General features: G+C 40.8%; 1 protein-coding gene across 5 annotated transcripts in view; it reads left to right on the top strand.

Annotated features, from left to right (window-relative positions):
* Positions 1-2561: 2561 nt before the first annotated feature.
* The window catches only part of LOC140741222 (zinc finger protein 148-like), a 118103-nt gene continuing 105433 nt past the window's right edge, over positions 2562-15231 (top strand). For 3 of the 5 annotated variants that reach the window (XM_073071174.1, XM_073071175.1, XM_073071172.1), the window contains exons 1-2: positions 2564-3616; positions 7648-7986. In XM_073071174.1, coding sequence (XP_072927275.1) covers positions 7660-7986 — 327 coding nt within the window. In that variant the 5' untranslated portion in view covers positions 2564-3616; positions 7648-7659. Of the gene's footprint in view, positions 3617-7647; positions 7987-15231 lie in introns of all 5 variants that reach the window. The other 2 variants (XM_073071177.1, XM_073071176.1) reach the window with 1 other exon arrangement.

Below are 15231 nucleotides of genomic sequence, written 5' to 3'. Positions count from 1 at the left end.
AATGCAGGCAACTGGGACGACCTGACGAATGCACCTTGGTTGCATGAATAAGTCAGGCAGGAGGGCCTACTCGCATGCTCTTTAACTCTTCGACTCAACCCCTGAACCCTCATTCTCCAGACTTCCTCCAAGGACCCTAAACTCATCATTCCAATACCTCAAGAGGTTGAGTACCTCTTATCCGAAATGCCTGGGGCCATAAGTGTTTAGGATTTTGGATTTTTGTTGGATTTTGGATGAGATAACTTGGGATTGCCATCATTTGCAACTGAATTTAGGTGCTATCAGTAAGCAGACTTTGTCTTACACTTGTTCATTGTACATGTGTACTTAACAGTAAAAGTTACTACATACCATTAATATAATAACAACGTAATGTGTGCAGTGTGGCAAAAGCAGCACAACAACATTGGGTGAATACCCGAATCAGCTGTTGAACAACAACTAACAACAGTCTCCGCCTATGATACCGTGTTTTGATGAAAAGGTTACAGTACACTGTATTTTACTTTCTTTTAGGTTTATGTAAGGTATAAACATAATTAGCATTTTAGACTTGTTTTGGTGTTAAATATCTATCAGCCATGCTTTAAAAATGTAATGGCATTTTATAAGGTATAAAAACAATCAGCATCATATACTTGTTCGAGTGCTAGATTTTCGTGATCAGCATACACTTTAAAAACTTAATGCCGTGCCTTTTCTTAAATTCCTGCAACCAGCCTGTTGAATATTCACAATTATGTTCAATTTTCAGTTCACTGTGATAGATGCTTGCTTGTTTCATGATCAGCATGCCGTTAAGCAGCATAGCTTCACACTGACACTGACAATAAATGAATAAGATTTTCATTTTTCACTTTATGCAGTGCCTTTCTATTTTTTCATTACCTTCTGTTCATTACATATATGAGGTGACTTCTCAGAACTGTCTGTGGTGTGCAGAGACCTGCGCATTGCCCGGGAACCTTCCCAACGTCTTGTGGAATTTTCTATCTGTGGCGTCATGTTAGTGTTCAAAAAACATCTTGATTTTGGAATTTCAGATAAGGGGATCTAAACCTGTATTTCCAGAATTTCCCTATCTCCCTCTACTGATTGGCCCACTGTCATTTTCTTAACCTGCCCCACTGTGTCCTGCATCTTCACTAGCAAGGTGTGTCTAGTCACTCCCACACAGGGCTCCCTCCAATGCAGGGGAAGTATCACACATTCAGGGTGTCTTTGTTAGCTGGTGATGTGATGGAATGGAATGAAGGAAGAGATAGTGATACTGGTAGTTGGAGTGTTGTAATCAAGGAAGGAAATTTGAATTACTCAGGTTTCCAGGTCTGCAAATCTGACCTATTCTGGGAATCTCTCAGGCAATCAAGGATGATTAGTAACTCGTTAACTGCCTGTATCAACAATAACAATTTTGCATTTATATAGTACCTACAAGGTGAATAAAATAGCCCAAGATGTTTCAGGGTATTGTACAAAAGTAGAGCCAAAGGAATTAAGAGATCTTCAGCCTGGTAAAAGAAAAGTTTTGAGAAGAGAGGCATTAGTGGGGAATTCCACATTTCTGGTTCTGAAACTGGAATAAACTGGAAACTCAGCCTGAAAATAGATTATTGGATTTAAACCAGAGTTAAATTGGAGGTTTGCTAGTATTTTGTGCCTGTTTTAATATTTTAATACAGATTAAGAATTGTTATAACTAGGAAACAATATTTCAACTAACAATCAATAAACAATATACCATGGAATTAAACAACCAAAAATATATTTAAATATGGCAACACCTCTACTCTTAAAATAAAAGACAACTTTTACACTTTCATGTAGACACGAGACTTTGTGGACGCGACAGAGACATTCGGATTGTATGTTGCCTCCCTAGTGCTAGCATCAGAGATGCCTTGGATCATGTCCATAGCATTCTAAAGGAGGAAGGTGGTGAGCATCAGAAGTTTTGGTATATGTTGGTACCAATGACATAGGTTGGAAAATGGAGGAGGTCCTGAAGAGTGATTTTAGGGAGCTAGGTCGAAAGCTGAAAAGCAGGACCTCCAGAGTAGCAATCTCTAGATTGCTGCCTGCACCATGCACCAATGTGGGTAAGAGTAGAATGATTTGGCAGATGAATGTGTGGCTGAGAAACTGGTGTAGGTGGCAGGGTTTCAGATTTCTGGATCATCAGCTTGTGTTTGAGCCCACTAGAGAATTAGCTATACTGGATTGGGTGTTGTGTAATGAACTGGATTTAATTAGGGAGCTTATGGTAAAGGACTCCTTAGGAGCCAGTGATTATAATATTATAGAATTCACCCTGCAATTTGGGAGGGAGAAGCTGAAGTCAGATTCATCAGTGTAGTAAAAGGAATTACAGAGGCATGAGAGAGGAGCTGGCCAAAGTTGATTGGAAGAAGACACTAACAGGGATGACAACAGACCAGCAATGGCTGGAGTTTCTGGGAGCAATTGAAATTGGTGGCTCTGGGCCAGTACCAGCTGGAATTTAGCTGAATGGGGGGAGGGGGTGAAATCTCATTGAAACCTATTGAATGTTGAAAGGCCTAGATAGAGTGGATGTGGAGAGGATGTTTCCTATTGTGGCAGAATCTAGGAAAAGAGGGTACAGCCTCAGATTAGAGAGGCGTCCATTTAGAACAGAGATGATGAGGAATTTCTGTAGCCAGAGGGTGGTGAATCTGTGGAATTCATTGCCACAGACATCCGTGGAGACCAGGACATTGGTGTATTTAAGGTAGAGGTAGTCAAGACGTGAAAGGTTATGGGGAGAAGGCAAGAGAATGGGGCTGAGAAGGAAATGGATTAGCCATGGTGAAATGGTGGAGCAGACTCGATGGGATGTATGACCTAACTCTGCTCCTATGTCTTATGGTCTTTCAGACAAAGATCAGTGAAAGTAGACAGGTGCCACAAGCGAGTAGCACTCACACTATTGTGTGAGAAAATTGAGGGTTTGAGTCTCAGCACAAAGGTTGGACCTTGGTGCAAGTTCAACTTTGTTGTCCTAGGCATACATACACAGGGTATGTATGCCATGAATAGCAGCTTTTTGCAGCAACAGCACAGCACAAGATTATGTCAAACATAAAAGTTAACATAAATGCAACATAACTGGTACAATATTTAGAATTCATACATAGTTTGAAGGAATGTGGCACTGCTTGGTTCTCGGGTAAGCGAGGGACAGAACTATGCTGAAGAGCATAGTTCCAGAATCCAGGCCAACATTTTTCTCTCAATCAACATCGGTGGAACTGTTTGGAATCCTGATGTTCACTGTCTTTATTGAATTTTAACAGTAACTAAATTCAAAGATTTACACGAATCCAAATCCTCTGATTAGTTTGGGATGCTGGAGCTCGCCAGCAACAAATATGGTGGTGGCGTGTAGCGCGGGCGGACGGTAACTGCCAGCGAGTGTCATGGCTGCGCAGGCTTCAGCTCTCGCCATGGGAGAGACGCGGCATTTCCCGGCGTGCTCGCTCGCTCCTGTTCTGTTCCGCTGCGGTCACAGTGTGTTTTGTTGTTGTTGTTAATTTTTGTCGCCCAGACTGAGTGAAAGCCGGGCTATCTGATGCTGTGAGGAGCGCCTCTCTCGGTGAGTCACTCGATCCTCACTTCCAGCCGAGGGAGTGGGCGCCCAGAGCCTGGATCCGGGGGAGGGGGCGGGGGCGAGGGGGAGGGGGAAGGTCCGGCCCGGAGGCTCTGCCTGCGCTCCTAGGCCGGGCCCACACAGGGTTCCTCAGGGACTCCGAGGGCAACTCAGGACTCCCATGCAATTTATGGGGGAGGGAATGGGAATCCCACTCCAAAACACACTGCAACAGCGCTAGAGATGATTTATGAACCACAATGGGGAGAATTCGAAAATTAAAGCTGGGTTCCCACACACAGTGCCTGCGGCATTTCACTGCTGTCCGGGCCTTGGACTGACGTCTCACAGTCAGGAGAGTTGCCTTTCAGAAAGATCCAGCCCTAAATCTGCACTTTTATTTTTTTCACATCTATGTAAACATTGCACACAGCTTCCACGCCCTCCTTAAATAACATCAGCTTACAGGCTTGCGATGCACTTAAACCAACATCGCTGTGAGGTGAACTCACTTGAACACATCTACATTAACGCCTCAGGGTCCGATGATGGTATGTGGCTACTGCGCATTTATTGCTGCTTGGAGTCCGCTAAGTGCTGCTATGTTCGTGTTCCAAAGAGCGTTAGATCTGTCACCAAACATTATTGTGTAGTTTGTAAGATTCATAAAAGCGCGATAACTGTGGATGCTAGAAACCAGAAAGAATACTGGCAATACTGAGGGGTTGAGTACCATATGTGGAGAGGGAACAGAATTCGCCTTTCAGGTCAATTACCTTTTTCAGCATTTTTAAGGATTTTCCAGCTGGCGTGAACCCAAATTCCTCCCGATTTTTGAGTAGGAAATCATAGTGATGAGGGTGAAATTTGGACAGAAATTGATTTTCTTGTATTATTACCTTGAGGGGTCTGAAATTCTGGTTTGGGAAGTGGAATTTGTATGATTATTTCTAATATGTTTCTTCCTCCTGTTACTTTCTCTCCTTTTGCCCAGACAAAATAATGTGAATAATACTGGAACCTCTAATGTTGGAAAACTAGTCAAGTCATTGCTGGCACCTTTTTAAAAATAATATGCATGTGCCTTTTCAGTACAACCCAGTCCCACATCCAAATTGCCATTCGATGTGAGACATATTTATAAAGCGCAATCCTGGGGACTAATCCCTATCTCCAAAATTTGAGATGAGATCAGCACCAGGTCAGAGAAAGTTTCTCCCCGCTGTAGATTGGTGACAAGAACAGATCACCACAAATTGGATTTGACTTTCTGACAGACACTTTAAAGGGAGTGTTAGAACATCCTAATAGTTAGAATGTGAATTTGCATAGCTTAGCTTAGTTGTGTTACTGAAGTAGCTCTTTGCAACTGATTTATCCACTGTCCTCTGGGTCTCTGTCATGGTCCTGCTTGGATGCAACAATGTGGATGATTAGGGCTGACTACTGCTTTCTCTCTTTTTCTTTCTAGCTAAAAGTAACAGAATGCTATTAGGAGATTGTTTCAAAACAGGGTTACAATAGAACATTTCTCTCTCCCTCTTGGCAAGTGCCCACAGGAGTCAGATTCTGTTTTTCTTTTACTTCAACTTCTGGATATTGTAAACCAAACATCCCACCCTCACCTCCATAACCTCTTGCCATTTAAAAAAGTTATTTTTTAAGGACATATCTTGTTGACTGGTGTTTTGTTTCCCCTTTGACATCGCCATCCATGGATTAGCAATGTTTTGCCTGCTTTTTAAAAATTTACCATCCCGTGGTGGTATGGGAGGTTTTGGTTTCAAGTCCTACTCCAGAGTTGACCACTACAAAGCAGTGAGGAAGAGTGGGGGGGGGGGGGGGGAGGGTTCTCCTTGGTGTCCTGGTCAATATTTATCTTTTAATATAAAGTAATTTATTGACCATTATCACAAACTTTGGGGGATTTGGGGATTTTGTGTAAAATTGTTGCATTCTTGTATTACAACTGCAGTTCAAAGGTACTAAAGTGACAGTAAATTACTTGAAATGTTATTTGTGGGAGCTTTCTGTGTGCATGTTGGTGGTTGTTATTAGTGAATAGAGCAGTGATTGCACTTTGGAAGTACAGTGGATTTCAGTTAAATGGGACACTTTGGGACCAGTACATTTTGGCCCATTGAAGCGATTGCCCCAATGAGCTGAAGTTTCATGGATATAGTTAAAAAGTTACGGAAAAGACAAACTTTTAACCAAATAACAATTTATATATTTAAGTGAAACATAGAACAAATTAGAACACTCTCAATGCTACTACAGTACTATGAAGCTGTGTATTTGTTCCTAATAGTTATTGACCAAGGAATTCATGCAGTGTACGCTGCAGTGTTATTTTGATTGACTGTAAGTAAAAAAATCCGCTCAGATACCTAGTGCAGATAATGGACGTCCTTCATACGATGCTTTCAATGATTGCACCCTCCGAATCTTCATTTTCATACCTTCAAATTCTTCATAGTTCTTAACTTGTGAAATTGTTTAATTTTTACTCCCAGCTGTTTCTGGCATCTCCAAACCTGAATGCTCGAAACTGCCGTGAGCAAAACGGTTCTGAATTGTCTTACTGCTTATTTCTCGCTAACTATTAACGACAAAAAAAGTTATGCTTTTTGAAAACAAGCACATGCAACTGACGCAACTTAACTGTAATCCACTATATTTCATTGGCTGCATATGATAGGATGTCTCAAGGTCATGAAAGGTGTAATGATAATAATTTTTAATTTTTAAAAATAAATTCAAGATATAGATTGAAATCAGGAGCTTACAGTTTGGGGCAATTGCAGTTGGAGTCCTGTATCATATCATTGCACAATGTAATACTTAACTGCATTCCTGTGAGTGGCTCATAAGCAAGTCATTTGTCAAAATATCTGCATTGTTTCAGGTACAAATGGCTGTCCTTATATCAAAGATGGAAGCAATTTGTTCCAAGTATGGCAAATATGGCAAACATGGGTAGCAAGATCTTGAAAGGAAAGTTGGAAATTGGCATTTGTCTGCAAGACAAAAAAATCTGCAGATGCTAGAAATCCAAAGCAATGCTGGAGGAACTCAACAGGCCAGGCAGTATCTATGGAAAAGAGTACAGTCGACGTTTTGGGCCGAGACCCTTCATCAGGAGTCCCAATGAAGGGTCTCGGCCCGAAACATCAACTGTTCACTCTTTTCTATTGATGCTGCCTGGCCTGCTGAGTTCCTCCAGCATTTTGGTAGGGTAGAGTTGTTAATGATGGTACTGGTGTCCAAGGAGAAGGAGCTATTTGCAATGTCCACTTAGCATGGTGGTTGAGGCAAGAAGTTGTGGCTGGCAATTTAGTGACAGAGTGGTCTAAAGAGCAGTGAGTGCCATGGGTGTGCATATTTTTTATTTAGAGTTACCATTGTTTTGTTACTAACTAGAGGAGTTTGTAAGGCTTGATGTATGCAAAAACAATTATCTGTGTTGAGTGATTAGAATATGGTGGAGATGCTATGGTTAATCTTAGTGCCCCAGCCTTTGCTGCACTGTGGGGTTAGAGTGTTAGAAGGGAAGGAAAAGTAGCATTGATAAGGTTGCTGTTCCCAACCACTCTGTTGTGAGCTTTACTGGAAAATTCACATCGTGTGCCCTTCAGTCTCTTCAGTCGTGCTCCCTTACCTTCAGTCAAATTGTCTGTTTACATCCACTTGAATGGCTATTTCTGGTTGACAACTTGGGCCATATTAGAATGGGTTGTAACTGCTGCCTTTCTGGAGTTGCTTATGATCAAAGACAGCTTCTTTGAGGATATGGCTATCATTTGTGGAGCAGTATCCAAACAAGGGTGGGTGCTTTTGGGGCGAGAACATAGAGGATTAAATAGTAAATGTGTTCTTAGTGGAGTTGTGGAGGACAGTAAGTACTTCATTGTTTGGGTATTTTTGAATATCAGTCTTCCTTTGTAATCACTTTATTGTAGATTGGACTGACCTTTGTCTTGAATATTGACATACGTTTCTTATAAGTGACTCCCAATGATTATATCTGTTCACAGTATTTCAGCCAGATGAGCAGGGTGGATGGAATTTCAGATCATCCCAGTGTCCCAACAGGTGGACAGCAGTCCCTCCTCGAGTACAGCAGAACTCCCCAGCAGACACCTCTAATCGACAATGTCATGTTACAAGATAACTCCAGAGAAGTTGGAATCTTGCAGGACAGCTCTGTCAGTCATGAGGTTGTGGGATCGCACAGTCTCCTGCAGAGTAGCACAATCAATCATCAGCAAATAACTGACAGCAACCCAGTAACTCAAAATGCTTTGGGAAGTGCAGATGAAACAGACAATCACATTGCTGTTACTGTAACACGGGGTCTACCCTGTGCACCTGAGGTAAGTACTTTGATTTTTTTTAAAGAAAAACATTTTCACAAACAAATCTTGAAGCTCCAGGTATACAAATCATATTTAAAGGCAGGAGATGTTTAAAATATCTAATGGAATGCTGGTTTTTATTCCAAGAAAACTGGATTCCAGAAGAGAAGTAGTATGTTTCATTTACACAGAACCTTGGTTAGATTACAGTTAGAATATTGCATTCAGTTTTTACGGCACTGCATCTCGGGAAGGATACGGAGTGTTAGCATGATAGCAGGATTTAGAGAGTTAAATTGTTCCCTTGAGCATAGAAGGATGAGGAATGATCTAATGCTAAAGGATTTCTGTGCAGATCAGGGTGAGTCAAGAACAAAACTCGTAATTCTCAGATGAGAGCTAGGTTAAAGATTAAAGATGAGCTTTATTTGCCGCATGTACATCAAAATGTACAGTGGATTGTGCCGTTTGCGTCAAAGTGAATGGACTACATCAGCAGAAGATCACACTGGGTTCTACTGCTGTATCTAAGGAAGTGGCCATTGAGTGTCTGGCTTACTTCCCAATGCCTGCATCTGTTATGAACACTGACCACATGCATTGTAAACTGTTTCAACAGCCGAAAACTGTATACCTGTTGTAAATGAGACTTGATTGCAGGAGCAAAGAACACTTATGTTTCAGCCTGTTAATGCTTGACAACGGGTCAATGAACTGATTAAATCTGTGACGCAGCTGAATGCTTATTTTGACACCATGGATGCCAGAGGATTAATTGCATTTATTTTTTGCTTTTTTTTTTGTAATTTTGGGTACTTATTCTTGCTGGTCATGTTACGCAAGTAGTGAAGGCCACAAACAATCTTTGGGTGAAGTGGATTTGAAGGTAGATAATTAATTGGACCATGGTGTGCTCATTTATTCTCAATTCATTGAAAAGTCTAAAATCCTGCCCTTGTTTTGTACTCCCACTTTGCCTTGCTTTGTTCACACTTATTAGTTGCATATGCAGTTCTCCTACCAAGCTCTAGATGATGGAATTACAATTCCTGTCCAAGGGTCTCCAAGCTGAAACATTAACTCTGTTTCTTGTCCCACAGATGCGGTTTGATCAGCTGACTTGCTTTAGCAATTTCTGTTTTTGTTTTAAATTTCTGGCATTGGCACTTTGTTTGATTTTTCACTTGAACTGTAACCTGTTTGTGTAGGCAGTTTCTTAATAAATATTGATGTAGGAATTTATAGTCAAGGTTGACAGTTTTTTTATATTGTGAATTTTCATTCAACTTGTGGAGTATGTGTAGTAAAAACTTGATATCTTTTTGTTTCAAACTTTGGACAGTTCAGTTGCTGAGAAGGCTGGGACTAGCAGGTACAGAATAGTTCATTTGTTTTGTTTTGGAAATATGGTTGAGTTGATTGGTCACCTTGCTTTTTTTTGGCAGGTTCTGCTCATTGGATTATTGCAAGAATTTAGTCATATCTCATCTGACAGTTCCGGCTTTTTTGACAGTTCTTTGCATTTAATTCAAATTCTTCTCTTTTCAGTTTTGATCCGTTATACATAAAGGTAAAGTGTAAAAATTACAAGATGTGCCCATTATGTTGCAAGATTTTTCAGATATTATAGATGTGCAGTATATGTCATGGTATTTTGCATAGGGACAATCTTTGTCTTGTTTGTATGCGGCTAATTGTCTGTCTCCTCCTGTACCTCAATTTCTCCGTGGTTTTCTTTCAGTGGTGTCCTGTTATGCTTTTTCTTGGAGGATCTCAATGTGGAATAGAGCTGGTAAATTCAAATGGCCTGTTCTTCTTGTAGTGCAGAGGGAAATGTAGCATGCCATTCTTAGTAATGTGCTTCCTCTGGCATCCCTCTATCCCTTTTTGTTTTTCCATAGCTGCCAATTATCTCTATGTTCACCTTACCACACACTTTCCCACCAACCCATCACAGATAGAGGGAGAAGCTGATTGATGTGGAGGCAGCTGCAGGTAAGTACTGGACAAACAGAGCAAAGTAGCAGCACCAACCAGAATTGCGATGGTTGTAAGGTAAATGCAGTGAGTTTCCAATCTAAACAACACAAGACTGCTCACAGGAAGGAAGCTGGACAAATCCAAGACTTGTGCATATAAATTAGGAGCAGGAATGAGCCACTCTTTGAACCTGTTCCTCTCTTGATTAAGATCATGCCTGATCTGCCTATAACCTTGACTTTTCTGCCTACCCCGTTTATTGAGCATCTGTTTATCTCTGCTTTAAAAATATTCAACAACTCTGCTTCCACCCTCCTTTTGGACAGAGAATTCCAAAGACTCAGGACGCTTTAAGACAGTGGTTCCCAACCTTAATGGTATTGGGTGGCATTGTGTCATGGCATAAAAAAGGCTGGGAACTCCTGCTCTAAGAGGGAAAAAATATCATCTGCTTTGATTGGGTGACCCTTTGTTCCCTCGTTCCAGAAAGAGGAGACATCCTTTCCACATGCATCCTATTAAAACATACTAGAACCTGAGGATTCTCAATCAGGTACCTTTTCACTCTTCTAAATTCCAACAGACATAAGCTAAGATTGTCCAAACATTTCCTCTGAGGCAGCCTATGCATTCCAGGTTTCAATATGAACTGCTTCCAGTGTATTAACCCAATGCATCTCAGTGCTATGTCATCATTTATATAAAACATATCATTTTTACTATAGAAATAAAACACATTTTACAATTTCCCACCCACATAACCTATCTATATCCCATTGTAGCCTCCTTGTATCCTCAGAATTTATTTTTCGCATATCTTCTATTTCTCACACCTCTGTTGTCACTTCTTCTCCTGCTTGCATCAAGAACACAGTTTTCTGGCTCTAGCCTTCACCTCACTGATCTCTGAATACAATATATCATCTTGCACTATTTTTGCCAGTTCCTTCAAGTTTTCACCACCAGACACATAGTTCCTTCCCCTTTCAGTATTGTTACTGATTACTCCATTCACAGCTGGTCCATTCTTCTGTCTCTGCTGGCTTCTTCCTGTTGTATGGCACTTTTCCATGCAACCATAGGAGATGAACCACCTGTTCTTTCATCTCTTTCCTTCCCATTATCCAGAGGCTTAAAACAGTCTTTCTAATAAGGCAGCAATTCATTTGTACTGCATTTGGTGTTCATAGCATGATCTCCTCTGTACTGGAGAAACCAAATGCAGATTGGGTGATCTGTTTGTGGAACACATTATTCATTCTGTAAGAGTAACCCTGAGTTTCCAGTTATCTGCTACTTTAATTCTTCATCCCACTCCCACACTGACCTCTCTGTCTGTGGTCTCCTGCAATGTTACAACAAGGCCCAGCATAAACACATGGAAAAACATGTCACATTTTGTGTAAGTATGTTGCAGTCTGCAGGATTCTAAATTGAATTCTCCAGCTTTTAGATAACTTGCTCTCTTTGTTTGTATCAGGATTGGCCATCTTTGCCTGCTGTTCCTCTTTCTTTCATCTATATGTTCTAGCCTGCTGGGCATGTCCTCTTGCGCTCTCTCTGCTATGTAGACAGAGAAGTTTACTCTCTTTCTCAATTTCAAACTGAAATGTTAACTCTGTTTTTCTCTCTCCACAGTCACTGATGAGGTTTTCCAGTTTTTATTTCAGGGTCCTGACATTTGCACTTTCCTTGATTATCATTTTTTTCTTATCTAACTTTTAGATTCATGGAGATTTTAAGTCTGGAAACAGCCCGTTCAGCCTTACTCATCCATGCTGACCAAGATGCTGATTTAAGCCAATTCCATTTCACTGTGTTTGTTTCATGTCCCTCTGAATCTTTCATATCCATGTACTTGGCCAAATATTTTTAAAATAATGTAATTGCTCCTGCTTCTACCACTTACTCTATGTCAGCTTGTTTCATATATGTACCATCCTCGATATGGAAAAGCTTTCCACTCGATCTCTCTTAAACCCTAACTCCTCTCACCTTAAACCTATACTCTCTGGTTTTAGACTCCCCTACCCTGGGGGAAAAGCCTCGTACCATATTTGTCTATATCTTTAGTATTTCTCTAAAACTCTATAATGTCTCCCCTCAGCATCTTTTGCTCCAAGGAAACATACCCAGCTTTTCTGATCTCTCTTTATAACTCAAGACCTCCAGTCCCAGGATCACCCTTGTGAGTCTTTTTAGCACCCTTTTTAGCTGAATCACATCCACGATTAACTTTAGCAAATTTAATGACCATAACCATACCTTTGTTGTCTTCACCCACGTCATCTGTATAAATTGTAAAAGGTTGAGGCCCCAAGAACTGATCCGCATAGCACACCTCTTAATTGCCAACCAGATAATGGCCCATTTATGTCTAATTTGTTTCATGTTAACCAGCTAGTCATGAGCTTTTATTTTCTTAATGATCTTTTGGTGTGGCACCTTATTATATGCTTAATGGAAAACTTATTCTTATCACCAGCAAATTCTACTTATTCCAATATATCGATGAAACATGATCATGCTTGATTACTTCAATTTTTTTTTCTGTGAACTCATTAAAAGTAACTTTTAGCATTTTCCTGATGACAAATGTGAAGTGAATTACCTGAGGTTTCTTGTTTTCTGCCTTTTTTTGAATAAAGGAGTTATTTAATCTATTTATGCAATTTTCCAATCTAATGCAACTTCCCCAGATCTAGTGAGGTTTGGAAAATTGAAACCAGCGAATCAACTGTCTCACTAGCCACTTCTTTTAAGGTCCTAGGATGAAGTCTATCAGGGCCTGGTGTCTGGTCATCTCAGGTGTGCCTACTATTTGCCCAGTGTGACTCTTAATTTTCAGTGGTGATGTTCCTGAGCTCCTCCTTCCCTTCCAGTTCTTAATTCACACCTATTACTGAGATGTTGCTTGCATATATTGTGAAGACTTATACAAAATACCTGTTTAATTCATCTAGCACCTCTCTGTTTTCCAATATTAATTGCCCAAACTAACTAACTTTAAGGCCATCACTCAATGTAGCTTTTAAAATATCTATGGAATATTATCTGTTTTTACAATTCTTGTTAGGGTTTCTTGCCTTTTATCAGCTATTTGCTGCTTTTCATCTTCTGTCCAGTTTCTTGACTAGCCATCCATCTCAGCCTAATAATGCGCTTGTTCATTAAGTCTGTTATTACTTTTAGTTTATTTAGTGAATCACGGGAATTTTCTTTCTCATTGGAATGTATCTGTTCTGTGTATTCTGAACGATTCCCATCAACATCTGCCACTGTGTCTCCACTGACTGAACCCAGCTCACTTTAGCCAGCTCTGCTTGTTGTCCCCTCTTTGTCGTTCTTATGTAAGTTTAAAATACTTTTCTCGGACCCACTCCTCTCTCTCCCCGACTGAACGTAAGATTCAATCACCTTCTGATCGCTGCTACTGAGAGGTGCCTTCACTGTGAGGTCATTGATACTGTCTCATTGTACAATACCTGGTCTAGTGTAGACTGCTCTCTGCTTGGTTCTAGAGTGTGCTGTTCTACAGAATCGCCCTGAAAACATTGTGAACTGCCCATTTGCACAGCATGCGTACATCTGAGTTTCTAGTCTACTGTATGAATAGTCTGAAACTTCCCCACTCACTTCACTCTGCCTTTCTGACAAGCTCCCATTACTTTTGTTCACTCTTCCAGGGCCTGTACAGCATTCTCACAAGCAACTTTAAGCCCTTTATTGTTTCTTATCTCCACGCAAACAACTCCTACATCCTCAGTTTCTGAATGAGGGTCATTGCTCTCGATCACACTCAGACGAATGTTAATTAACAGAACCACTCCTCCACCTTCCCCAGCTTCCTGTCCTTCCAAAATAGAATATCCAGGTCCCAACCTATGTTGTCCTGTTGACAGGTCTGTGTGATGGTCATCAGATCAGTACTATTTGTCCTCTCGGGTCATTTGTTTGTTTCAAATGCTATAGGCACCCAAGTACAGAACCTTTAGTTTTGGCTTGTCATGTTTTTTTTTTACATTTAAACTTAATGATTTATTCTTAGATTTCTTCACTTCATCCCTTCCTGCCACACTCTATTAATTCCTATGCTGTTATCTTACTCCCTCACCCTGTCTACAACTCTACTCTTTGATTTACTGCATCTTCCTAACTTGTGTTGCTTGCCTCCACTACTTACTTTAAATCCTCTCTAGTTTGGCAGCTTGGTAAGGCACTTGTCTCGGCATGATTCAGGTGTGTGTTGTCCCACTGTGATAGTGCTCTGAATGGCCTGCAGTGCTGACAGGAAGTTGATGGATATGACTTTTCCATAATAAAATGGAGGTGATGGGGAGTTGGTTATGTGCAATCTGATGTGAAGATAGGTGGGTGACAGTACCCAGTAATGAATAGGGAGGGGTGTATGAGGGTTGCTTTTATAAATATTTGAACATAGAACAGCAGCCTAGGATGGTTATTGAGAATGGTGAGGTAGCAGGGTTGAAAGGGCAAGGAGGAGCTGAAGTGAGTGGGTGGGTCTGAGCATGGCGTTTGGTTTGTAGTGGGTAGAGTGCATGGCTATAGTTAGAAATGGTGAGATTGGGCAGGATAGGAGTCGTGAATTCTGGGTGAAAGAGGAAACACGTAGCAGGCACGTAGACTGTCTCCTGGAAGCTGGAGACAGTCAATTGAACAAAGAGCATAGCGACCAGAGCTAAAGCTCACAGGGTTGGAAGGGATGTGCTGGAGTTTGGGAGCAGAGTTGAAGGGCCAACTCGGTGAATGAAATAGGACTCCAGGAACCTTGAAGTGGGAGAATATCAATGCAGTGATCAGTTGCAAGCTGGAAATGCAGCACAGCACTAGACAAAGGCCAGTCATAGGCTTGGCTGTGTACCAGGTGTCTTGTGAGATTGCGGAGAAATCTGATAATTAGCAGATTGAATTTTGGGGCGCAAGAGTGAATGAGCTAATGCTCATTTCAGGGTGGCATTGTGGGATTGAACTGTCTTTCAGACTAGTGATGCCATCCTTTTATTTGTCAGTCGTTTTCCAATGCCCCATCATGCCCTCTATTGTGCCATTAATGCAAGCTTATCGTACAGACTTTGCTACTAGCTTAAAGCACGTGATATGTTATTTGTGGTTTTCCTCATTTAGAATGTCATTTATATTTTTGCTTTGAATAAAATACTCAATACCAAATAGTTACTTAAAATTTATCATTATAGTAAATATAACTTAAGCTCCCAAAATGATTTGAAAGCAGAAGTTTTCAAGTGACTTTTTTTTAATCAA

Source organism: Hemitrygon akajei, chromosome 18 (assembly GCF_048418815.1).
Source record: "Hemitrygon akajei chromosome 18, sHemAka1.3, whole genome shotgun sequence".
NCBI classification, from domain to species: Eukaryota; Metazoa; Chordata; class Chondrichthyes; order Myliobatiformes; family Dasyatidae; genus Hemitrygon; species Hemitrygon akajei.
Note: the sequence above shows the minus strand (reverse complement) of the source record. Positions and strands in the feature narration are given on the sequence as shown.